We start from the raw sequence: 25320 nt of genomic DNA on the forward strand, positions 1-25320 counted from the left end.
GGCGCCCTGGGGCGGGGACTGGGTCTTTCCGGAAGGTGGAGTCTAGACGATTGGGACCTGCAGAGGCCGCCCTTGGCTCGTGGAAGGGGGCGGGACCGGGATCTCACCCCGTCCTAGAGGAGCCGGAAGTGCCTAGTGAGTGCGGGGCGAAGGACACTTACCTGCTGACCCTGCGTACTCAGGTAGAGGCGGCGGCTCCGGGTCCCGGAAGTCCAGAGGGCAGCCCCCCAGGGAGGGCCCAACCCGGGCCGGAGATGAGATACCCCTCCCCCGCCCCGCCCATCTGTCCTGCCATCTGTCCCTCATTCCTTTCCGTTCCCAGGCCTGAGTCCATCTTTAGCCATCAGAAGGGAACTCCTCACTTCACTCCTCTCCCCACCCAGTGCTGTGGGGCCCTCCGGACATCCGGAATGCCGGATCAGAAGAGAACGAGATATGAAAACCTCTTAAGGGGAAAGTTTCACCCCAGCTTCACCGCAGGCTGACTGTGTTTCCTTGGGGAGGACACCCACCCTCTCTGGTACAGAGGGTCCTCAGGTGCCGAACGGGGTCTGCCCCGTGCCTGGCCCGCCCTGAGACTAGGCAGGTCAGATGCAGTAGCTGTGGCGGCTGCTGGGGGTCCTGGGTGGAGCTCTCTCCCTTCCAGGGCAAAAGCAATGCTTATCTTCTTGCTCCCTCTGGTCCTAGATGGAGAGCCACACCCCAACCCCTCCCTGAATCTGGGAGCCCAAAAAGGCTGAGGGCTTACACCCAGAGCTGCTTGTTCTGGCTTCCCCGTGGTGGAGTTGTGTGCTGGCTTGGAAGGCTTGTGGATGTTCCCAGAGTGGGGCCACCTTCGCGCAGGGCCTTGAATGCGAAGTTCAGAAGTCTGAACTCTGAACTCAGGCCAGGGGCAGTGCATAGGAGTCTGACCTGTAGTGCCCTTGGGACCAGCCTGGGTGAGTGGAGCTGTGGTGGGGGGAGTGGGCAGCACTGCATGCTGCTGCTTGACATGAATTAGGTCGTTAATTACTCACGTGTCCCTTAGGTTATCCCTATGACAGAGGTTGAAACTGAGGCTCAGAGAGGTGATGTGACTCGTCCAAGGTCACAGCTAGTACGTGTCAGGGAGGAAATTAGAACCCAGACAGTCTGGTGCCTTAACCACGGTGCCTGCTGCCACCCAGGATCTGGGTGTCGCTAACAAAACCTTGACCTAGGACAGCAGGAGGAAAAAGGAAGGGCCGGACGAGCAGGAAACTGGGGACCAGGATTCAGAGGGCTTGGGAGGGAGGGGTACCCATGAGTCCTGAGAGGAATTCAGCTGACCTGGGCCTCCAGGGGGAGAGGAAGTGTTTGATTTCAGACATGTTAGTCTAGGGGTGAAGGGTGGTATAGGGGAGCCAAGCAGAGCTCTCCTCCATCTGGAGAAGACCAGGCAGGCAGAGCTAGGTCCTGGGGATAGGAGATGCCTTTAGGGATGGGTGCATGTAGAGGAGAGGAGCACCCCCACCCCTCCAAGTGCTGAGCAAGCAGAGATAGGGGCATCCACTCATGGGGTGGGGACAAGGAAAGGGATGAATTCTAGCCTCCCATGACATCAGAGCTAAGAAAGATCTGAAAAACCCAGGCCTTGTTTCATAGAAGGGGAAGCTGAGGCCAGCAAGTTACTTGCCTAAGAACGCTCCTGGGTGGATCAGGGTAGGACCCAAGTGTCCCCTGCATATCACCTCTGCCATTCAACTCTTTTCTACTGTTTCAGCGACTAGGGGCAGTTTTGTCCCCCAGGGGACATTTGACAAAGTTTGGAGACCATTTGGTTGTCACAGCTGGAGGGAAGGTGCTCTGGGCATCTAGTGGATAGACCAGGGATGCAGCTAAGCATCTGACACCCCCACCCCACCCCCACAACCAAGAATTCGCCAGCCCCAAACAGCAGTGATGCCCATGTGGAGAAGCTCTGGACGAGGTGGAGCTGCGCCTGTCTCCCTGGTCCCCTAGCCCCGGCCCCAGCACCTGCTCTTGTCCTCTGTGGGCCAGATAGATCAGGCTAGGCCTCCAGCTAGGCAGAACTTTGCCCCCACCCTGGTCTGCCCCTCTCATGCCTGCTCCTTTATTCCTGAAAGCTTCTAGAGTCTTCTCTGCCTTTTCTGGGCACAGTGTTCTAGAGCCCTACCCACCACATGTCTCTCCTTGTCAGTCGGTCTGTCTCCTCAGACCCAGTGTTCAGACTTCGGTGTTAGGGAGGGAGAAACCAAAGTGGGAATTTTCACCTAGCACATAGTAGGTGCCTTGAAGCTAAAAGATTTGTTCAATTTGAGTGACATTTTAGGGGTCCAAAGAGTTTCATTTTATTCTAAGTTTTCATTTTAGCGATTCTCATGGGACCTTATGTTTGTGAAACTCAGTTTCTAACCGGCTCCCAGGTGACTCTGGGCCCTGGACCACATTTTGAGTGGTGAGGCATTACAGAGCTGTTCAAAGGTGGACTGTGGGCTGGGTGGCCTTCCCAGCAGACAACTGTGGTGTGGTTTGGGGTCTGTGGAGGCATCTCAGGAAACCAGGACTGAGTCATCACTCCCTCCCCACATCTCTGGCCTATCAGCTTCATAGGGTTTGGATAAGTTACCGGACTTCTTTAGCAGTGGTCTTGCATGGTTGGCAGACCTCCAGGGATTCTGATGCAGGGTCAGAGGGAAGTGCCCTGTGGAGGTGCCCAGACTGGTCTGGGTCCTGGCAGCTGGCAGGGCAGTAGGCCACTGGCCTGGCCCTCAGGGAAGAGGCAATGAGCTGAAGCTGGCAGGGCAGGCACCGTGCCAGTGTGGAGGTGGCTCTCATTATGACTCTGGCTCTTCTCCGCAGCTGCTACAGCCTCCTGCCTCTGGCTCACCCAGCTCTGCCTGGTGTGGGAGAGCTGGAGAGACTGGTCTGGCTGGGAGAAGAAGGAACAGCTTTGATGGGCCAGGGGCCAGCCCAAGGCCTGAATATGGGTCTGAGGAGTTGGGGTTGGGGGTGAGAACTAGGGCCTGGAGACATGGGGGTCAGGCTGTGGCCATGGATAGGCTTCCCACACATCCCAGGAAACTGGCAAGAACTTGGGAGTTTTGACCCAGCTATAGGGGAAGCTCTACCCCAAACATCTGACCTCAGGAATAGAACTGGGAAGAGCCTGAGATACCTGGCATGCCTCAACCCCTGGTTCCCCACAAATTCAGCCACAATTGCCCAGAAGGTCCCTTCCAACTCCTGGGACCAAGAGGCAGCAAGACAGCTGAACCCATTCCTCAGATGGGAAAACAGACTCCCTCCTTCCCAGTTCTTGGGAAGAAATCAGCCTTCAGGACTGTCACCTGTTACCCATCAGGGCCTTGGGCCTGATATATCATGAGGCTGCTCCCCATTGCACCCCAGGGATGGGTGCCTACCTCCTCCTTTTCCCGCAGTCGGGCCATCCCAGTGGTTCACACCTAGGGGTTTGTAGTCTCACGGGCCTGGGTTCAAATCCTGGCTCCTCTCCTGACTAGCTGTGTGATCTTGGGCAGGTCAGTCCACCTATCTGAGCTTCAGCTGGCTTGCCTGTAAACAAGGATAATGATACTCACTCAGCCAGCCCTGCAGGTTGTTGTGAAGATGAGATGAGCTGGGCCGCTGAGCGCCGTGGTCATTATCATTACTCATAGCATTTAAAGGCTCAGGGCGCCCTGGATCGCCTTACCTGGTACCCTGGTTTGACAGATGTGGGCAGAAGGGAGGCGGTTGTCCAAGAGTCCCACGGCCCGTTGAGACTAGAACCCACGTCTCCAGGCACACCTCCCACCCTGTCACTGTTGCCTGGCTGTAAAGGCGCTCCGAGGGCCACTTGGCGTGTGCCCTGGGGGGTCAGGCTGCGGAGCTTGCCCACGGAGGGCTTTGGACCAAGCCTTGGTCCCAGCACTGCCTTCCTTTGCTGGCACAGCCATGAACTACGTGGGGCAGCTGGCAGAGACGGTGTTTGGAACCGTAAAGGAGCTGTACCGGGGCCTGAACCCGGCCACGCTGAGTGGTGGCATCGACGTGCTGGTGGTGAAGCAGGAGGACGGCTCCTTCCGATGCTCCCCCTTCCACGTGCGTTTCGGCAAGCTGGGCGTTCTGCGGTCGCGGGAGAAGGTGGTGAGTGTTCACCGGAGAGGAGGGGGCTCGTGAGGCCGGGGCAGCCACCGCAGCCCCAGGAGAGGACCCAGGCCTCCTTGCGGTTGGGGTGTGCCCTTCTTTTGTATTTTCTTAGAAGGTTTTGGGTGGGTTTGGGGTTTTGGTACAAGAAGTTTCCAGTTTTCCCCTGGAAACAGTACAGCGGGCAGTCCTCAGTACTGGGGCCCTCAGACCTGGCACCAACTTACAGAGACCTTACCTGGGTGTTACTGGTAAGTCACTCCACCTGCACAAGTGGTGCACTGTCATCTCTCTGGTGATTCAATAGGAGCTGATAACATTGTCTCAGGGCCAGGCATGTGGGTGACACTCAAAAATTCAGTTCCTCTCCCTTAGGAAACCGGCTCTGTTTTCACTGGGCTCAGACGAACACGGCAAATTTTTGAGTTCTGGTGTGTGAACAGAAGTTTGGTGGGCCCAAATCCCCTTGAAACTGGTGGTGACTGTGAACTTTCCCGAATCCTAATAGGAGAGTGTAACCTTGGGGGAGACAGTCTAGCTAAGTGGTTAAGGGCTTAGATTGTGGACTGAAACCTTCTGGGTTCATAGCCTCACCTGGCTACTTCCCAGCAAGTTACTTAACCCCTCTGAGCCTCAATTTCCTCATCTACAAAGGGGGGTAATGCTAGGAGGCAGGGGCAGGGGCTGTTGTGAAGATTTAACGAGACAATCTCGAGAAAACCCTATACGACATGCCCGGGAGAGGGTGGTTCTCACTGCTGTTCATGTGGTCAGTCCTCAAGTGTTCAGGCACCCCCCTGGGGGCTGGGGACACAGCAGTGACCAGATGGATCGTGTTCTTGTCCTTACGGGCTGTGGGAGAGAGAGGAACACAGGAGATTGTTAGAGTGGGGAGCAGGGGGGTTACCCTGAGGTCTGAGGGTAGAGAGTTCCAGAATGTGCAGAGCTCTGGGGCAGCAGGGAGCCTGTGTCTCCAGGACCAGCCGGAGGCCAGTGGACGGGAGTGTGGGAGTGAGGGCTAGCAGTGAGGACCCCTGCCCCACCACACCCTGTCACAGGTAGACATCGAGATCAATGGGGAGCCGGTGGACTTGCACATGAAGCTGGGGGACAGTGGGGAGGCCTTCTTCGTCCAAGAGCTGGAGAGCGATGAGGTAAATGCCTCTGTCCTTGCCTGTCCCTGCCCCTTCACTAGTGCCCACTCCGGGCAGGGCCTGGGGATTTGTCACTGTCCCCACCCCAGGGAGTACCCCATCAGTGAGGGTCTGAGGCAGGGACATCAGTTAGGGCTGGCCTCCAGCACCCACGACATGCTGGCGGGGATGTGCTGGGGGACCCAGGGCGAGGGGGTTGGGGTTTGATGTGGGAGGAAGTGCTAACGACATTCAACAGACATTCGGGGAAGTTTTCCCAGAAGGGGGCACTTGAGCTGAAGGATGAAAAGGAGGCCTTCCCTGAGCAGCTTGGAGGGGAGGAGGGTGGTAAGCAATGGCTGGGGACTGGAAGGCATAAGATGGCTTGTTCTGGATCTGGTACTGGCCTAGTGCAGCTGGAACATGGAAGTGTGTGGGCAGGGGAGCAACAGAGGGGCATTTGCAGAAGGGAGGGATGGCCCAGCATAAGCTGGCAAACATGTTTAAACTGTTTGAGCTTAACAAGCTTTGAGCCTTTACTTTATGCCAGACACTGTGCAGTGGACCTGGATGAAGGGTGACCCCTGCCTTGAAAGAAGGTTCCCAGACTAGCCTGGGAGACAGACATGTGAACAACAGATAATAGAACTGTTTGGTCACTGCAGTGAAGGGGGTTGGAACTGAGGCTGAGGAAAGTCAGAACAAGCTTCCTGGAGGAGGTGACACCTGGCTGAGTCTTAAAGGGGAAGCAGGTGTCTGTTGTGGTAGTTGCAGGAAGAGATGAGAGGCCGATGCCCAGGTGTCTGTCTAGACAGTGTGTTTCATGCAGCACCCTGGCTTGCCGTGGGCTGCCAGGAGTGCACGCATCCCTGGGATTGGAGCTGCTTTATCTCTGTTAGGGAACTTTGAGGCCAGCAACAGTTATAAGGCCATGCTGCTGCCACCTCTGTCCAACCTCCAGGCCTATTTTCCTGCCCCTTGCCCCCAAGCTGTAGCCCTCTCAGCCCTGCCCCTGGTCTGCTCCACAGGAACACGTGCCTCCCCGCCTTTGCACGTCACCCATCCCTTGGGGGGGCCTCTCTGGGTTCCCTTCGGACTCCCAGCCAGGCACAGCCAGCGAGCCTGAGGCCAGCATCACGGGCATGGCCTCCACAGGGCGGAAGAAGAGGCGTCGCAGGAGGAAGCCCAGGCGGAAGGAGGATGTGGCGGCGGCCGATTATTCTAGTTCAGAAGAGCTGGAGGCAGGTGCTGAGAGTGAGCTGTCCCTGCTGGAAAAGCCAAGGCCAGAGCCCCCAGGGTATGTAGGGACCAGGCTGGGGCTGAGGGTGTCGGAATGCCAACTGGGGTTCAAGCATGGTTTGATGCTGTGTGACCCTGGGCAAGGTTCTTGATCTCTCTGGGCTTTAGTTGCTTTACTTCCCCAAGTCCCTGATGTCCAGGCTTCCATGCCGTGCCTGGGGTGCCTGTCCTGTCAGTGACTATTTATTTCCTTGTGGCCCCCTCAGCAATGTCCAGCCAGAAGGAGAGTCCTCACCACAGCCCAAGGACATCTACCCCTACTCGGATGGCGAGTGCTCCCCCCAGGCCAGGTGAGAGTCCAGCTGGGCTGCAGGTAGGGATTCAAGGCCAGGGTCTCAGAGTGGTTTCCATTTCCATTTTTCTGATGAATAATGGCAGAACATATTTATTGTGTTTATCAGCCATTCGCATATCTGTTGTACAAAGTGTTTGTTCAAGTCTTTTGCCCATATTTTTTTCTTGTAAAATGCACATAACATAAAATTTACCATTTTAAAGGGCACAGCTTAATAGCATTTAGTGTATTCATGATGTGCACCCATCACCCCTTATCTAGTTCCAAAACTTTTTCATCACCCTAAATGGAAACCCGTGAAGAAGTCACAACCTTGCCCTTTTTTAGAAAACTGAATTGCCTTCTTATCATTGATTTGTAGGAGTTCTTTATATATTTATATATTCTTTATACATGCAGGACCCAATACAGGCAGAAATACGTGTTGCCAAAAAAAAAATTAAGCCAGGCTGGGGTGGGCGGCAGGCTGGGGCGGGGGCCTCTGAGTTCTTCTTTCCAGCAGCCTCTCACTGGATGGGCTAACCCCCGCTAAGAGTGACTCAGAGCTGGAGCTACGGACCCCCGAACCCAGCCCCCTGAGAGCTGAGTCCCACCTGCAGTGGGCCTGGGGAAGGCTGCCTAAGGTAGGCTCCTTTATCAACCCCCAATCCTCCTTACCTTTCTGGGGTTCTGTGGTCCTTGCAGGTCAGGACTGGAGTGACAGAGACTTGGGCCACCTCCTTAAGGCCTTGTGGGGTGTGGGAGGCAGGCCCTGAACTGGCCACATCTTCTTCCATTTGTTCAACTGAAGGTGGGCAAAGCTGAGTGGCCTGAGTCCTCGATGGTCCCTGATGGCAGCTCCAGGACAGCCTCTCCTCCTCAGGAAGTGCCCAGCACCCCCTCCACCCCTGTGGATCCTGCAGGACCTCCAGTCCTGCAAACAGGGGCTGGCGCTGACCTTCAGCCTGTCACAGAGGTGCCCGCTCTGGTGGGGCCCCCACTCCCCACCCATGAGAGAGAGGAAACCAAGACTCAGAGGTCCAGAGATGCGGGTCTTCCTCCTGCCTCTAAATCATGGAGCTGGGTTGCTCTGGAGGCCCCTGCTCCCACCAGGCAGCCGGAGGGGGTCTCCAGGAGGAAAGGTGAGTGATGGCTGGACCCTTCCCACTGCTTCCTTGGCCTCACATTATCCCTGGGTGGACTCTGGGTTTTCAGGCACGTTTTGAGCACCTACTGTGTGCCAGGCACTGTGTTTGGCCCCAGCCCTCAGGGAGCTTACAGTCCATTGGGGCAGACAGATGACACAAGGGCATAAACGAGGAAGTGCATTATGTGGGGGACATGGGACAGAGTCATTGGTTGGGATGGGGCTATTTAAATCATGTTGCCAGGGAAGCTCTCTCTGAGCAGGTAATGCCTAAGCTGTGGTGTGGACCATAAAAATCCAGTGAAGTGAGGACCAAGGGAAGATAATTCTAGGCAAAGAGAACAGTGTGTGTCAAGACCATGAGGACGGAGGGAGGTTTCACATCCAGGAGCTGAGGCAGCTGGTGTGGCTTGAGGGAGGCAGGGGAGAGGGCTGGGAGGAAGCCCACAAAATGAGCAGAGGCCGGATCATTCCCAACTCATGAGCTGGGGTTTATCCTAAGATCATGGGAAGGCAGTAGCCTGTGCTGTCCAGATGGGTAGTCACTGGCTATGTGTGGCTATTTTAAATTAAGTTTAAATTAATTAAAATTAAATAACATTTAAAATTCCACTTCTCCATTGCACCATACTTTAAGTGTGCCCAGGAGCCACGTGTGGCCAGCAGCTGCTGTACTGGCCAGTGCAAACGTAGGACCTTTCCATCAGAAAGTTCTGGACAGTGCCGTCTTGGGATGTTCACAGGCAGGGGGAGGCATACTGCTCACAATACTGATCACGTTAGGTCTACAGATGTCCCCTCCTCTGCCCCCAGGCTCCCTGAAGAGAAGCCAGCACCTGGGCCCCAGTGACGTCTACCTGGATGACTTGCCCTCCCTGGATTCTGAGAATGCAGCCCTTTACTTCCCCCAGAGGTGCCTGGTTCTGGATGCCCGGGTGTCTTGGGATTGGGAACTGTAGGGCTCAGGGACTGGCTATCAGGGGCCTCGGAGGTCCCCTGGGGCCTCTCCTCCCAGCTTCCTTGTATTCATGTCACTGTTGGCCCCTTTGTCCCCAGAGACTGTGGGCTGGGGGCCAGGAGGTGGAGTGAACCCGAAAGCCAGAAGGCGCTGGGGGACTGCAACCCTGAGCAGGAACCAGAACCCGCTCCGGACACAGCAGACACCATGGTGCTTTCCCTCTGTGGGGGCCTGGCTGATAGCTGGGATATCTCTTTGGGTATGCTCAACTGTGGCCCCCACCCTTCCGAGGACTAGCACTGAGCCCCAGGGATGGGAGAGGGGAGGGAAGACCCCAGAGGGTGAGGCAGGGAGGTATGCGCGAGGTTGGGCTTTGCAGAACCCACCCTTGGCCTTCCAGCATTGAGCAGCCCCCAAGACCCCGTGAAACAAATGCTTGACCCTAAAATGTGACTTATCTTGTGAATTCAGGATACCAGGTGCCTGGGGTGGGACTACCAGGTTCCAAAACCCCAGGAAGCAAGGAGTCCTGCTAAGTCAAAGAACCAAGCTGCAGGGGGCCTGAGTGGCAGGAGGTGGAGGAGACAGGAGGGTTTAGGGCAGCGGTTCACGTGGGATGTGTTGGCCTTAGTAACCTCACTCTCTGCCTCTGTGCCCAGAGAAATTCAGCAAGCACATCGTCTCCTACCAGGACCTTGCCCAGAACCCCGGTCTCCTGGACAACCCGAACCTTGTGGTGAAAATCAATGAGAAGTGGGTACTGGGGCTGGGCTGCTGGCAGTCATGGGGCTGCCCTGCCCTCCATGGCCCTAACACCCCGATCTGTCTCTCCAGGCATTATAACTGGGCTGTAGCTGCCCCCATGATCCTCTGTCTTCAAGCCTTCCAGAAGAACTTGCCCAAGGTAATGGTTAGAGCACCCAGGAGCCTACTTGGGGATAGGGGGCCCTTGACAAGGAAGTGGAGAGTGGGCAGAGATGGGCCTCAGGCCAACTGGCTGCAGGACCCACTCTGAGAGAATAGACCAAGGTCCCCTGAAACCTTGCCCCAGGCAGTGTGGACAGAGCCCCACTCTTCCTGGTTTCCTGGCATGACCGAATCTTATTGGATTTGGAGTTTACTTCAGAAGAGTTCAGGACAAACCAGAAGGGGACAGACATGAAATAGGGACATGCCTTAAGCAGGAAGTTTTCGGATTTGAGAGACAGTCTTAGGGTATGGAGATCCCACCCCTCACCTTACCCTGAGACCCTCTTGAGGCTGGGCTGCGGGTGCTTGCTTTATCAGCACACAATTGTTTGAGTACTGACTATGTGCCAGGCCTGGATTGGGGATAGTCATTTCCTCAAAGGAAGACAATCAGACTCAGCCAAATGAATATAAAATTCAACTATGAGTATTAGAAAGGAGAGTTCTGGGTTGCTTTGAGTGCCTCCAGTAGGGGGTTTGCTGACCAAGGGCCCAATGGGCAGAGGTCTGAAGGATAAGTGGATAAGGGGTGGGGAACAGCATGTACAGATGCTCAGAGGTGGGTGGGACCAGCCTCTGGAGTCCCTCCCAGAACCTCTACCCTGTGCAGGACTGACCTGCACCTGCCCCTTCTGCCCTGCTGGGAGGCGTCCAGGGACCCATCCTGGTCTGGCCCATTGTTATGGGCTTGGTTAGGCTTGCCCAAAGAATGTCATTCACCTGGTGTTGACAGCTGGTGCCTCCCTTTGGTGATGCTCAGCTCTGTCCTCTGGCTGGCTCTGGGTCTGAGATAGGACCCAGAGCTGTGGGAAAGGAGAGTGTCCCTCCCCTGCTTGGCTCTCCTCACCCTATCCAGACAGATCTACCACTTGAGGCCCCTGGAAACTCCTCAAGCCTGTTCCCAGCGCAGGTGGGCACCCTGGCTGACGTCCTGACTTGGATTCTCCATTCTGGGTTTGCAGGAAGCTGATATGTCTCCTAGGTGGGCCTGGCCCTGGGCTTTCCTAGGTTATCTAGCACAAACCTAACCAGAATTTTTCACAAGGTCATGTTGTCCCCACCAGATTCTGACGGTGACATGCAGAGAGGGAGGCTGTTCCTGGGTTAGATCACTGACCTGAGAAATTGCCTATTTGGTCTTGGAGGTTGAGGGTGGTACTGCCTAGAGACTGTCCTTCCTGCTGCCACTTGGTGGCATCATGCAGGGAGTACCAGATCTTAAGACACTCCCAAAGCACTGCCTTCAGCTATTGGAGTAGGGAAACTGAGCCACAGGATCTGGAGGCCAGGCCACAGCTGGGCTGGAGCTGGGGGTCAGGGCTGGGCTGGAGCTGAGCATCAGGGCTGGGAGTGGCCCTGGGTCTCCCTGAGTCATTGCTCAGAATCCCAAGATGGAGGTGAGTATGCTTCTTTGGCCTCCAAGTGTCAACAGCACCTTGCCTGAGGGTCAGCCCGAGACTCTGGGCTCATGGGGGCCCCAAGGGCAGTGTCAGGTGGGTTTGTGTGGTGCAGGGGAAAAGTACCATGGCCTCCATCTGCCCTCAGAGCACCGTGGACAAGCTGGAGAAGGAGAAGATGCCTCGGAAGGGAGGGCGGTGGTGGTTTTCCTGGCGACGAAGGGACATCCCGGCCAAGGAGGTGGGTGGTCATGCTCAGGGGGCGGGGCCAGCACAGGCAGGGGGCGGGGTTCACCAGATGGATACTCTTCCCACAGTACAGTGCCCAGAGGGAGAAACCCACAGCAAGGGAGCAGCGGGGGTGAGTTGGATCTCCTGGCTGGGGCTCTGCACCTGGAGCTGTAGCCCAGGGACGGCTGTAGGGGCAGGGTTGGAGCCAGCACCCCTCCCCCGCCAGGGTTCTTTGTCACCCCGCTATCACTTCTACACCCCTGCTTCTTGGGAAATGTCCCCACTTCACAGATGGGAAAACCTGGATACACCAAATGTCCCACAGCCGGGAAATGGCAGAGCTGGAACGGGCACCCACACTCCTGGCCCAGACAAGGAGCTACCATATTAAATACAGGAAGAGTAGGGCTTCCCCGCTCCAGGGGCCAGCTGACCTTCCTTTCTTCACGTCTGAAGTGACCCAGAATGTCCAGGGTTGGGTAGCGGGTTTCAAGGATGGGCTGACTGAAGCCACAGCAGGTGGGATTGGCCAAGATGCACTTCTAGGTTTTTCTGGTAAAAATCTCCGAAGCTGGTAGTAGTACCTGGCTCTGGAGAGCACCCTGGGGGCTGGGCGCCCTGGGTCTCTACTCCAGCTCCGCTACCACCTTTCTGGGTGTAGACTACTGGCCTGTGTCCTTATGTCTGCTGCTACCCCCAAAATGCGTGCCACCTAGAGGGAGGGGTTTCTGATCCCCTGGGTAGTCTCTGGAGGGGCAGGGAGAAGAGCAGGTTCCTTGTAGCCTGGGTAAGGGTGCGCATCTGTAAGAGTGAAGGCCTTGGCTGGGGGAGGTGGCCTGAGAGCTGAGCTGCCCGCAGGGAAAGGACCAAAGCCCTGAGCAGTGAGGACGACGACCCGGACAGCCCTGTCATCCTGGAGGCCCCCTCCCTGCCCCTCTCGCCTCCAGCCCACACTCCTACCTACAAGAAATCCCTCCACCTCTCCTCCAACCAGATCGTAAGTGTGTGCGTGGTGTGTTCACGTGGGGGTGGGGAGGCTCAGGTATTTCTGCCCTAGAGGCTCTCAGGGCCTGGCTGAGGAATGGCTTGTGTTCACCAAAGCCCAAAATCCATCCCCCTGGCAGCCGCCCTTCCAGCCTCTGCTTAAATCCTCTAGGGATGGCTTCACATACCAGCCCATTTCTCTGTTGGACATTCTCACTAGAAAAGCCCTCTCTTCTGTTGTCTTAAAATATCTACCTGCAGTGGGTTGGCTGGCTTGGGGTCTGCCTTTGGAAGCTACCCTAAAGGAATCAATAAGCTAGTGACAGCCACTCAGATTTGGGCAACTCTGGACCCCCAAGTTGCATCTTTGAGCTCAGTAACTAACTCCTGTAATAAGAGTGTTTTTCTTCTGAGTGTGACTCAGTGGTCAGGGAGGTGCCCCGGAGGGTCTTGCCAGTCTGGTACAGAGTGGCTGCCACCTGTGTGATACCCTGGGGCTTACATCCAACTCAAGGTCAGCCAGGTCACAGGTTGTGGCTACGAGCTGCCCTGATCCTTCTCTATGGACCAAGGACAGGGCTGGGTCTCTCTTTGGGGAGATGTCACAGGTACCTTAGCCCCAGGCAGGGGACTGCCTGCCTGTGGAGTTGGGTGTCACCCTGCCAAGAGCAGTGGGGGTCGCAGGCCAGGCTTGGTCTGTGAGCTTCATCCCAAAGCTCCTGTGCCCGGCACTGTGCACCCCTCACTTCCTCCTCACGGCCACTCTCTGCCCATGTGGACCTGTCTGCGCATAGCTCTCTGATGAATTCAGGAAGGTTCTTGAGTTGGAGAAACAGGAAAAAGAGGCCCATGGAGATGGAAGGCAACAGTTTGCAGTAGAGGGTGGCAGTGGGTGGACAGCACCTGGCTATAGCAGATCACAGCACCCCCCTACCCCCTGGTTTGGCCCCAGCGGCGCCTGAACCTGCAGGAAGGTGCCAACAGTGTGGTCTTCAGCGTGACCACACAGTACCAGGGCACCTGCCGCTGCAGGGCCACCATCTACCTGTGGAAATGGGACGACAAGGTGGTCATCTCCGACATCGATGGTACCATCACCAAGTGAGGCCCAGTCAGCTGTTGGGGGAGAGGGAGGGCATGGGGGTTCACCTCCCTTTGTGCTGGGGGAGGAGGGGCAGGAAAAGAGGCCCTCCCCTCCCAGTGGGTCATCCTGGGGCAGGGGGCCGGGCCCATCGGGCCACACCCACAGAATAGGAGGACCATGTGAGACTGCCTTGGAGTGACTTTACTCTGTGGTTCTAGGTCAGATGCTCTGGGCCACATTCTGCCCCAGCTGGGAAAAGACTGGACACACCAGGGCATCACTAGTCTCTACCATAAAATCCACCTGTGAGTGCCTGGGCTGGGCTGGGCTGGGGCAGGACCCCAGGGAGGGAGTACAGGACATCTTAGGCCTCCCGGCCTCCGTCCTAGGAAGCCAGGCTTGGGGACCAGAGGGGAAGGAGACTGGGGCAGGTCCTGGGAGTGCTGAGACCTACTGAGAGAGGTCCTCAGTTCTCCTCTGAAAGATTCATCTCTTGGGGCTGTGGTCAGGATCTGAGTCAAACTGCTGACCTTCCTGCTGTAGGCAAAGCCTACATACTTGGCCAAGTCCTCATCTATCCTGGTCCACCTGGGCCTCGGGACTCTGTTCACGTGCCTTCTACCTCTCAGGCCCGGCTCAGCTGTTCTCCTAAGTATTCCCCCTGCAAGGGTCCCAGAGTTGGGCTGAGCTGGCCGAAGCCAAGAAGGTGAGATGGGGGATGGCTGATCACTGATGGCTTTGTGCTACCCATGTGCCCTGCCCCCAGAAACGGATACAAGTTCCTGTACTGCTCGGCCCGGACCATTGGCATGGCAGACCTCACCAAGGGCTACCTGCAGTGGGTGAGCGAGCGGGGCTGCAGCCTCCCCGAGGGTCCCATCCTACTGTCTCCCAGCAGCCTCTTCTCTGCCCTGCACAGGTAACCACCCCACGTGATGTGAGCCTGCAGCCCAGTGAGGGTGGGGGCAGCGCAGGCGCACTGCCAGCCTAGCCCAGGCCAGGCCAGCATCAGGCCTTGCTTGGGTGTCAGCTGGGTCAGATCGTGTGCTACTGTCACTTGACCTTGCCATCCTGACTGCTAACCCCCTCTCTGCCCATGGCCCCGGCTGCCCCAGGGAGGTGATTGAGAAGAAGCCAGAGGTGTTCAAGATCACCTGCCTCAGTGACATCCAGCAGCTCTTCCTGCCCCAGGGACAGCCCTTCTATGCTGCCTTTGGGAACAGGCCTAACGTGAGTTTCCCCTCCCTGGGGGCTGAGCCACCACCTCCGGATCTCCTAGCCCACTGACCCCTGTTTGTCCCCTGCCAGGATGTCACTGCCTACCGGCAGGTCGGCCTACCTGAATCCCGCATCTTCACAGTCAACCCCCGAGGAGAACTCATCCAGGAGCTCATGAAGAACCACAAGTCCACGTGAGGCCAAACCCCACCATGTGTCCCACACCCTACTGAGGCCTCATGCCCCAGCCTCTGCTTGGGCCCCAAAGCCACCTCCCACCAGGGACCCCCTCCCTGGTTCAGGGCTCCCAGGCAGAATGCAGTCTCTGCCTGCTGTGAAGGAAGCCGCGGCTCAGGCTCTCAGTCCAACTCCTTCTGGCCGTAGGTATGAGCGACTCAGTGAGGTGGTTGAACTCCTCTTCCCGCCTGTGGCCCGTGGCCCCAGCACAGACCTGGCCAATCCTGAATACAGCAACTTCTGCTACTGGCGGGAGCCACTGGCCCCTGTGGACCTCAGTGCCTTGGCCTGAATCTGCCCTGGCTGTCCCCCACCCTGGCCTGGCCCAGACCTGACTGCGTGTCCCAGGGCATTGGGGTTGGAAGCTGGGTGCTGCAAGGTCAACATACTGCAGGGGAGGAGGGGGCTGCGGGCTGGTCGGTGATACCCCCTGTCCCCTGCCTTTGCTGGCTGAGCTGCACGGGACTGGGCAGCTGCTCCAGGCCTCAGTGTGTCCCTGGCCTATAGCCATTCAATGATTGGGTCCTTGCAGGGTTCACCACACCCTTGATGTCTCTGTCCCTGTCACTCTGGGACCCTGCCTCAGTTCCTGACAGGACACAGAAAAGAGGGAGGCCCCTATGAGGCTTGAGGCCTGTATGCCCAGGAAAGTGTTGGTGGCGGCTGTGGGGAATGTATCCAGGAAGAAATTTTCCTCCAACCCCCTGGCCCCGGCCCCTCCCCACAGCTCTGGAGCCAGACATCACCGCTCTCCCACACTGGTGCCCTGGCATCTCAGCACATCCCAACCCCAGATGCTCTAGGTCCCCACCAACCTCTGGTAAGGGGGACTCTGGGGCAGTGCAAGGGTTGAGGGGGGGCGGCTCCCACTCGCCCATCTGCTGCTCCTCTCCTCTCTGCACCTCTGCTGAGGACACAGCTCCAAACCCTGCCAGGGCAGGTGGAGGCTGATCTGCCTGGCCTCCCCGAGCCCTTGCTGGTCATTTCACTGCCCACCCAGCTGCTGAGTGAGCTCTTGCCTGAGGAGCTGTGGGAAGCAGGGCTGGCACCCACTGAGGCCTCCCTTCCCACTGTCTTTGGGAAAGAAAGTACCTTTAGACGGACTAAAAGCTTTAATCCAGGCCTGCTCTCCCTTAACAGCACCAAAGTGCAGGGCAGAACACCAATGTCAAGGAGCCAGAAGGTGGGGCTGCAAGGACCTGCAAAATAGCACAGGGGGACCTGTGCTGCTGTGGGGAAGCCAAGGCCGGGAGCCTCAGCAGGGATGGGTCTCTGGGAAGCCCGTAGGCCAGAAGAACACTCATGTTTTCATGTGGTCATACCTGGATTTCTCACCACTTTGAACATCCAGGCAGGGCTGGGGTTTTCCAAGGATGTTGGAAACTAGGCCTGGAGCCCTTTCCCTCCAGCTGTGGCCTCCTGCCCAGGGTCTGGCCTCATTCAGGCCATGACGTACTTGAGGGCCACCCTCTGGAGAGAGGCCCTAACCTGGAGGGGAAAGATTTTCCCCCAAACGGAAAGGAGAGGACTGGGGAGGGGGGCAAAGTACCCTAGAAACATCTTTGGGAAAGGGAAGGAGAAGGATAAACTGGGGTGAGGGGTCTCCAAACAGATCACTTGGACCCCACCCTTTTCTCTGGGGATCCACAGCTGCCTAAGCCCCTTCCCCTGGGGGAAGATCAAAAGGAATAAAGAAAACCCTTCACTGGGTCCTTGTGCTTCCATTCTGTCCTGAAGGACTCATGAGACGGTGGAAACCTCTGGTCCTTGGTTCAGTAACAGCATCCTCGAAGCTGTCAGGGGAAGGACAGTGCCAGTGGGCACCACCTTCCTGCAGAAACCAAGCCCAGATGGCTGAGAAGAAAAGCCAAGGAGACAGGGGGACCAGAAGCCTCCACAGGCTTGGGACTGTTGTCCGTGGGCAAAGGGAGATGTGGACAGGCCGCTGAGAAGGGACCTGAGGGTCTCTACCTGGGTGCCAACTGGTGTGTCTGCAGAAGAACGATTTGCAGACTAGGTTGTGAGGTCTCTTGGGGCCACCCCGGCCTTCAGGGTGACGTGCTGACCTTGATCACTCTCCTGAATTGTCGAGTTGGCACAGCAATGAGCGTGGATGTTGGCGCCTGGTCAGGTGGCGCTGGAACAAGACTGTTCCTTCAGGGCCCTCTGGAATGGCATCCGCGCTGGCCAGGGGAGGTGGGGAGGCACTGCTGGGCAAGGCTGGGCTCTCGGGGAGGGTCCCCAGGGTTGACGGGATCTGGGGGTTGGGTCCTGTCCAGCCCACCTAGTTGGCCTTCCCTGGCCGCACCTGTTCAGCCAGCTGGGCCCGGCAGTCCAACAGGTCATCCCGGAGGCGGGCGATGTCCTTTGTGTGCTGGGCCAGTGTGCGATTCAGTTGGTCCATGTGGCTCCACAGGCCCTCCCTGGGCCCCAGTGACTCAGCAGGCAGGCGACCCAGGCCTGCAGCCAGCAGGCCCAGCTTCCCGCAGGTGCCTTCCACCTGGGCCACCCTCTGGTTGAAGTGGCCCACTGCGTGCTGGAGTTCCTGGGCCATGTCCTGGCAGCGGCTCAGCCCACCAGCCACGTCGGCCACACTGGCCTTGAGTCGCTCCAGCTCCCCTCGCAGACTCAGGACCTGCCGGTGACCGGCCCGAAGCTGCGAGCCTTGGCTGCTGACCTGGTCCTGGATGGCATGGACCTCGGCCTCCACCTTACGTTCCCGTTCATCCAGGGATATGTTGGCGGCCAAGAAGGCATCAGAATACTGGCTGACAGAGTCGCTGAGGCCTGTGAGTGACTTGCTCACAGAGTTCAGATTGACCTTAAGCAGGGTGATCTCGCCTTGGAGGGAGCTGCCCGTCGCTTCTGCCAGCTGTCCCTGGACGTCAGCCATGGTGCCGTTGAGCTGCCGGAGGAGGGCTGCGTGGCTGGCCACCTGGCGTAGGAGGGCCTCGCTTCGGCTCTGCCAGGACTTCACCTCGGCCACAAGATTGTCCAGGATGGCCGAGGTGGTGCTGGGGGTGCATGAGGTCTCCAGCGAAATCAGCCGTTGTTCTAGCACAGCCAGCTCCGTCTGTACGAGGGGTCGAGCCGGCCTGCCTGGAGGGGCGCTGTCATGGTTCAGCTCCCCAGCTAGTGTCACCAAGCGTTCCTCCAGTCTCTGCACACGCTCTTCCAGCATGGTGTGGAAGCCACGCATCCCCCATCCCTCCTCCCCCATCCCCAGACAGCAGCCCCTGGCTCCGCCCTCTGTCCCATTGACCATCTCCAAGCCGTCCAGCAGCCCATCCACACCCCCCTCAAGCATGGCAGCAGAGAGCCGTGTGAGGTCATCCCCATCAGGGGGGCTGTGGCCCCTTTGGGCCTCGGACACTGCCTGCAGGTTCTTCTCGAGGCTGTCTAGGCGGGCACTGATCAAGGCCAGCTGGCCACAGCAGCTGCCCCCGCCAGCCACACTCAGGCCCTGCAGCCGGGTACCCAGCTGTGAGAGCTCCCGGCGAAGGGCCAGCTCCCGGCCATCCAGGCTCTGGTGCAGCCTCCGGCTGGCCGCCTGGCCCTCCTCACACTGCTGCCGCACCTCCTGCACCCGCAGGTCGCACACGCTCTGGACGCTCTGCAGCTTCTGCTCGAAGCCGTCCAGCAGGCTCCCCCAGAGTTGGTGCAGACGTCGGTCCACGTATTCATCCAGCAGCGCCAGGGAGGTGAGTGGAGATGGGGGGGCCTCCCGCAGCCGCTGTAGGTGGGCCTCGTGGCTGAGGGCCAGCCCGTGTACCTCGTCCAACAGCTGTACCTTGGTCCGGAGTGTGTTGCTCACCTCTGTCACCTTGCTCAAGATCTCATCTAGGGGTGGTGTGAGCGGTCCCCCAGCTCGGTCTCCAGGATTGACAAACCCCTCGGGGATGACCCCGAAGCCCACGGGGGTGGTAGGAGCCCTGGGGCCACTGGTCATCCTGTTGGGGTCTTTGTGGCTGGCCACCAGGCCACTGAGGGTACCATATGCTTGTGCTAGGCGCTGGACATCACCTTCGAGGCGTTCTAGCCGTTCACCAAACAGCCCTGGGCCTTTCCTTCCTGGAAAAGAAGAGAGAACCCCAGGGGCATCACTGGCCTGTCTCTCTCAGCTTGTCCTGTTGCTGGACCACCCGAGAGAACTTCTGTTCTAAGCCCACCTTGCTGAGCATAGCTCCCCCAGCTGTGGGAGGGGGCTCTGAGGGCTCACCCTCACGTCCAGCATGAGATGCACCCTCCCCAGCCCTGCCGGAGCTCAGCCAGCCTGCATCAGTTCCCAGAAACTCCATCATGTTGGTAGGGTCTCCGTGGGCAGACTCACCGTGGGGGATGGGGGCTGCTCTGCTAGAAGGAAGGGGCCTGGGGCCTGAGCCCACCTGCCCTGAGGGAATATGGGGCTCAGGCTCCGGCTGAGGTGGGGTGGCCCCGTGGTCTGTGAGGTGCTCGGGGCAGCCTTCTCCAGTGAGGCCGGGGCAGCAACGCCAGGCGAGGTCTGTCACTGTCTTGTAGCCCACCTTGTATTTGGGTCTGAACACCGTGCGGTACCTGGGGCAAGGATGGGGAGAGGCTCTGTACCTGTGGGCTGAGGCTCCTGCCTCCTGGCAGGTGACCCTGCCCCCTTGTTGGTGTTCGGGGCCACTCACAGACACTGGCAGGCAGAAGGTCTAGAAGTCTCCCACCTTTGCTACACTGCCAGCATTTTTGCTTTTTCTGTGCTTAAGGTGACAGGGTGGGGGGGGTGAAAGCAGGCCTTGCAGAGGCTCAGAGCTGGGTTAGAGGAGCAGACAGGTAGAAGCCCTGCCCCATCCTGTTTGCTTGGAGAAAAAGCTAGCAGGAATTTATCCCCAAGGCTCCCAAAACCACTTGGACCCCCTTTAGCTCCTATTGCCATCAGAAATTCCACTCTGGCTTTTGGATGGTACCTTGAAAAATTCAGATAGAGCCCCAGCCCCTGCCCTCTGGGTGAGGGGTACTGCACCGGGGCGGGCGGCCCTTCGCGCTGCCTGGGGACCACTCCCCACCTAGGGGCCACTTACTTCTCTCCTCTCCTTCCCGGCCTACTCTGGGAATTCAGCTCTTGTCCCAGAGGCTGGACACATGGCACCTCTGATTTTTTAGGGGGGTCGGGGGGCTAGTTAGGTTTGTTTGTTTGTTTAATGGAGGCACTAGGGATTGAACCCAGGACATCGTGCATGCTAAGCATGCACTCTACCCTCCTCGCCATAGCACCTCTAATTTTGAGCCCAGCCGGGAAGGCTGGGGCAGCGCTCACCATGGGCACTCTCCCATCTGTTCAGCCATGTGTCTGTTTACCCACTAACACATGGGAGCAAACAAGTCTGTTTTCAGACATGTGTTTGAATGTTTCCAAGTACAGACCTATGCATCACACCTGCGTGCAATACTACAAGTCCTCACATGGCCCGACCTGTCTGGCCAAAGCCCCTGCAATCTGGCTTCTCTCCCTTCTGTCCTCTCACCCGTGACCTGCCTTCTCCAGTCACCACAACCCTCTCTGGGTCTAGCCAGGGCCCCCTTTGGGATCAACCATTGCCAGTGTGACCCTCTGCTCTCCCCTGTCCCCACCCCCACCTTTGCTTCTGCTGCTGCTTTGTCTTGTGCTGCTTCTCCCCTGGGAACCCTCCCCTGAGTCCCCCTGGGGGCTCCAACCTGAGCCTGCACCAGCTCCTCCCTGGCCCCCTCCATCTGGCCTGTGTGGGTTTAGGGGTAGGTTCTTTGGAGTCCAAGGAGTTATAGCCCTTGTGGAACTGGCTGCTGCTCCCAGGACTCCCAAGTGGGTGGAATGGGAATGCACTCACATGACCGTCCCAGGGCACTTGGGCCCCCATCCGCACTGCCGGTATTCAGCCTTTACGTAGCTCTCTGCTCCCTCCTGTAGGACACAGGTCACATTCCTGTGCACAACGTAGGCACAGAGGGCCCTGCAGGGGGAAATGGCATCCTTGGAATATCTGGCCTGTGCCAGGCCCACTGAGGCTTCTACTCTTCCCCTTCCCCAGCTGTGGGCCTTGGCAGGAGACGAGACTCCCATCTCTCCTCTGCCCCTTCTCCTTGTTCCTGGGAGCCAGGGACCTTGGGCTGGGGTCCAGCCCCATTGCTGGTGTCTCCAATCCCAGCCTCCCCAGTAGGGTGGTCACTTGGCTAAGTAAGTGCTGGACTGAACCAGAAGCCCAGTGCAGCTGCCCTCCTTGCCTGGAAAGACCCACCCTAGATGCCCCACCTTCCTCCCACTCCTACAGTGCCTCTCAACTCCTTATCTTGGCATTGAAGCTCCTAAGATCCCAACTTAGTGCCTTTGAGACCACACTTCTCATCTACCCTCCCCTGACTGACTCCTGGGGAAATACATCTCACCTTGTAGTTTTCAGACCCCCGCCTTTGCTACTGGTTCCTCACTCTCAGATCACTTTTTGTACCACCTCCTCCAGGAAGCCGGTTCTGATGTGCCCAGGCCTACTGAGTGTCAGCCAGGGCAGCGTACACTCCTTCTATACTACCTCAAATTCAGCTGGAGTTCAAATTCAGCTAGTACCCCAAGCAGAGCCCCTAACTCACCTGAAGCTACTAAAGACCAGAAGCTGAGGCAGGGGAGGGGCAGCAGCCCCTTTCACAGGATACAAGGGCTGGGGAGGCGGCTGCCTGGCATAAGGCAACAACCTGTGGAATGCTGTTGGGACTCTGGAGCCACAACACGGGCCCAGGACCCATGGGCCCACACCAGGTGGGGCCACGCTGGGGCTCCCAAGGGGTTACGGGGTCCAGGCTGACTGCGGGATGAGGCGAGCCGCGGGGCGCTCGGCTCCATCTCCTACCTGGCGGGAGAGATGGGAGGCCCTGGAGCAGGATAGGAGGTAGCCCGGCGTGCTCCGTGCGTGGACCGCTCCCCCCACCCCCCGCCCTCCACCTGGTCCGCTGCACCCGGAGTCTGCACACAGCGCAGCTGGAAAATGTTACTTCTCTGGAAAGGTTTCCGCGGGCACTGCCAGGATCCCAGCCACCGCGCCAGGCTCCCTCGGCTTATTTTCCTTTGCCAGCCCCGCAGCCCCTAGGAGCGTGAGGCGCCCGCCGGCGTCGGGACTCGGCCTCGGATGTCCGGTGCCCCCGCGCGCGGCCGAGGCAGGTGGGAGCGCCGCCCGGGCCCATCCCTCCCGCTTCCCGCCCGCGGCGCGGCCCGCGCTTACTTGTGCGGCCCCGGGCGCAGCCGCGGGCGCCATCCCGTCGTGTAGAGGCTGTAGCGGGAGGCACCGGGCGGCGCGGGCCGAGCGAGGAGCGGGGTGCCCTTGGCCTGCGCCCCCGAGAGCAGCGCCGCGACGGCGCACAGCCAGACCGGCAGGCGGCGGCGGCCCATCGCGGCCCCCGGGTCTCCACCTGGCCCCGCGCTGGGCCCCCGCCGGGTGTCCACCCGCCGCTCGCCCGCCGGGGTCCCGCCGCCGGTCGCGGCCCCCGGAGCTCGCTGGCCCGGCCGCCTGGCGCTTCTCGGTGGCTGCGTCCCGCCGAGTGGCCGGCGCTGCTCGCGGCTGGGGCCGCCGAGGGGAGGCGGGAGGCGGGCTCTTCACGGATTAGCATAAACTTGGGGCCGCGTCGCTCTCCTCCGCCGGCCCCCACTCCGCCGCCAGCCCCCCGCCCCAGTTCCAAGCTGACGCCCGAGGGGCCGCCCGCTAGCGAGAGGTTAAGAAGGGAGCAGCCCCGGGGTGGCAGGAGCGCAGGCGTCCCGCGATGCCCCCCAAACGCACCCATCCACTGCGGTCGCCCGCGTGCACCCGGCGAGAAGCAGAGCCAGACCCCCGGGGCGGTCCGGGGCGCGGGGCTAAGAACCGCCCACTCGCGGGACACACTGGTCTTAAAAGCCCGTGTGCGCCCAGGAACCGAGGTCCAGGGCTCTGGAGCTGAGATGACTGTGTTTGGGAACACCTCCGCAGTCACCTCCTTGGAATATGCCCCAGATCGTCCGTGTTGGCCAGCCCTGCCTCCTGGCAGCGTCACTCCAGAGTCGCCCAGGACATCTGGTAACTCTGCTGACCCCTCCCCTGGGCATCTTAAGTCCTCCCTGCTCGCTAACCCTCTGCAACCCAGTCCAGTGGCCAGGCTGTCCTTCTGGTTTCCTGGTGGAGTCCATCTTATCTCTCTCTCTCTCAGGTCTCAGCGGCATGGAGTTCCAAACTCCAGTCACTTCTCCAGCTGCATCTTTGTGCAACTAAAGCTCTTAGCCTACTGGACCACAGCACTGGCTTATTGTCAGTGTCCAGTCAAAGAAAACCTTTAGGTCTTTCTCACAAGGTGCTGCTGTTAAGTCAGGCTGCCTTCATTTTTCCTTTGTGAAATTGATTCCCGGAACCCAAGAATAAGGATTGACAGTCATCCTCATTCAACATCATCTTGTTGCCTTTCTAAGTTGCAGAAAGCCTTTGGAATCCTGACTGTGTCATCCAGCAGAGTGCCGCTTCTTCCTGGCTTTGTCTCAGTCACATGGATGACCACAGCCTTCTGTGTCTTTCCCCAAGTAGCTGATAGGTGTGCAGGAGGCAGAGAAGTCTGAGGCACACCTGGAGAGGCCTCCTTCCAAACGCTCTCTGAGATGTGAACTCACACCTTTTGGGAAAAGAGATGCTCTCAAGAGCGCTGGATGGGGCAGCTCTGAAACCCCATCTGTGCCCCTGCCCTCTCCCAGCCATGCTGGCTGGTAGGCCCTGATGGGGCAGGCCAACAGTTCTCTCTCCTGGGCTTTGGGATTGGAATGCAGAGGCTGAGGGTGATTGGGATCCAGGTAGAGGCTGTATGTGTTTCCCAGGGCTCGGAATGAATTATCACAAATTTGGTGGCTTAAAACAACAGACATTAAGAGGGGAGGGTACGGCTCAAGCAGTAGGGCGCATACTTAGCATGCACAAGGTCCTGGGTTCAATCCCCAGCACCATCCCTAAAAATAAAGAAATAAATAAACCTCGTTACCCCCCCACACCAAAAAAACCTAAATAAATGAGTTACTCTTTAAAAAAAATTTATTCTCCCACAATCCTACGATGTCTGAAATCTAGGTGTCAGCAGGGCCATGCTCACCTCCAGGGAAGAATCCTTCCTTGCCTCTTCCAGCTTCTGGTGGCTCCTGGAATCCTTGTCACTCTTTGCCTTGTAGCTGCATCTCCCAGTGTCCACTTCTGGCTTCATGTGACCTTCTCTCCTGTGTCTCTACATGGCTTTCTTTACATGGCCTTTGTCTCTGTGTGTGTCCCTGGGTCTTCTCGTCTTATGAAGACACCTGTTATTGAATTTAGGGCCCGGTCTAATCCAGTATGACCTCATCTTAAGTAATTAAGTCTGCAAAGACCCTCTTTCCAAATAAGGTCACATTCTAAGGTTCTAGGTGCACATAAATTGGGGTGTGTGTGGCATCACTCAACCCACTACAGGGTCCCTGAGGGGTAGCAAGAGGACAGACTGGGGTACACTGTAGCCACAGCTCTACAGGAATTGTGGGGAAGCTAAGGAAGAAAGCTCGCAGGAGGAGAGGGGGCAGAGTGGAGGGCTGTGTACTCAGGGAAAAGTGTGTTGAGTTGCCATTTGGTGACTGGCTTCCCCTGTCTGCTTCCAATGACCCACTTCACTTGAGCTAGCTTGAATGGGTTTCTGATCCCAGCAAATGATGCTAAGACAGACTTTCATCCTCTGCCACAAATCCACCAAATGTGCTCCATCCAACAAAGATGTCCATCTCGCTGGGTAACATACACAGCATCCATAACACCATCTTGTAGCTACTAAATTTCCACTTCTCAGAAAGTGAGAGACATCTGAGTGAAAATGAACAGGGCCTGGTTTTTCATCCTAGGCTGGGTTCTGACTGCCTGGCAGCACTGCCCAGTCGGTTCTCCCCTCCCCGCCCCAGAAGCTGTGATCCTTTTCCAAGGGGTCCCGTCCCTTCCTCTCACTCCCTTCCCCAGCCCAGATGTGGGACCCACAAGATGAGAGAGGAGGCTGGACTCTGTCTGAACTTGGAAGAGCCTATATAACAAAGAGCTGAAAGGAGAGAGGGACCCAGCTTCCCCCTTCCCCCTTCCCCCTTCCCCAGGTGGCTGCCATCATGCTCCCTCTTCTGATTGGAACAGTGTTGGGAGCCAGCACTGGGGCCCCATCCTGGTAGGAGGACATGGGTGGGGGAGATGCTCAGGGTCTTGGCTGTATCCAGCCAGAGGCTGGGGTCTCCCCCACAGATGATGAGGCCAGTTCGCATCTG

At 58.1% G+C, this 25320-nt stretch overlaps 2 protein-coding genes across 5 annotated transcripts; one reads left to right on the plus strand and one right to left on the minus strand.

Moving 5' to 3' along the window:
* Positions 1-24: 24 nt before the first annotated feature.
* On the plus strand, positions 25-16769 carry LPIN3 (lipin 3). Of its 4 annotated transcripts, none has more exons than XM_045519378.2 (20): positions 25-182; positions 3935-4128; positions 5187-5282; positions 6290-6558; positions 6767-6850; positions 7355-7478; positions 7646-7976; positions 8795-8894; positions 9038-9198; positions 9599-9692; positions 9774-9843; positions 11454-11546; positions 11623-11666; positions 12395-12533; positions 13473-13621; positions 13823-13909; positions 14371-14523; positions 14720-14834; positions 14913-15016; positions 15207-16769. In XM_045519378.2, the coding sequence occupies exons 2-20, from the start codon at positions 3937-3939 to the stop codon at positions 15349-15351; spliced, it is 2550 nt and encodes an 849-aa protein (XP_045375334.1). In that variant the 5' UTR covers positions 25-182; positions 3935-3936; the 3' UTR covers positions 15352-16769. The 4 variants fall into 4 exon arrangements, with proteins under 4 accessions (XP_045375334.1, XP_010957036.1, XP_074203387.1 ...); XM_010958734.3 differs by having other exon boundaries at positions 7358-7478; XM_074347286.1 differs by having other exon boundaries at positions 60-135.
* Positions 16153-22753, minus strand: EMILIN3 (elastin microfibril interfacer 3). The gene is made up of 4 exons (XM_074347287.1): positions 22271-22753; positions 20888-21010; positions 19390-19613; positions 16153-19130 (listed from the first exon to the last, which is right to left on the minus strand). The coding sequence occupies exons 1-4, from the start codon at positions 22435-22437 to the stop codon at positions 17344-17346; spliced, it is 2301 nt and encodes a 766-aa protein (XP_074203388.1). The 5' UTR covers positions 22438-22753; the 3' UTR covers positions 16153-17343.
* Positions 22754-25320: the final 2567 nt, after the last annotated feature.

This window comes from Camelus bactrianus, chromosome 19, assembly GCF_048773025.1.
Source record: "Camelus bactrianus isolate YW-2024 breed Bactrian camel chromosome 19, ASM4877302v1, whole genome shotgun sequence".
NCBI classification, from domain to species: Eukaryota; Metazoa; Chordata; class Mammalia; order Artiodactyla; family Camelidae; genus Camelus; species Camelus bactrianus.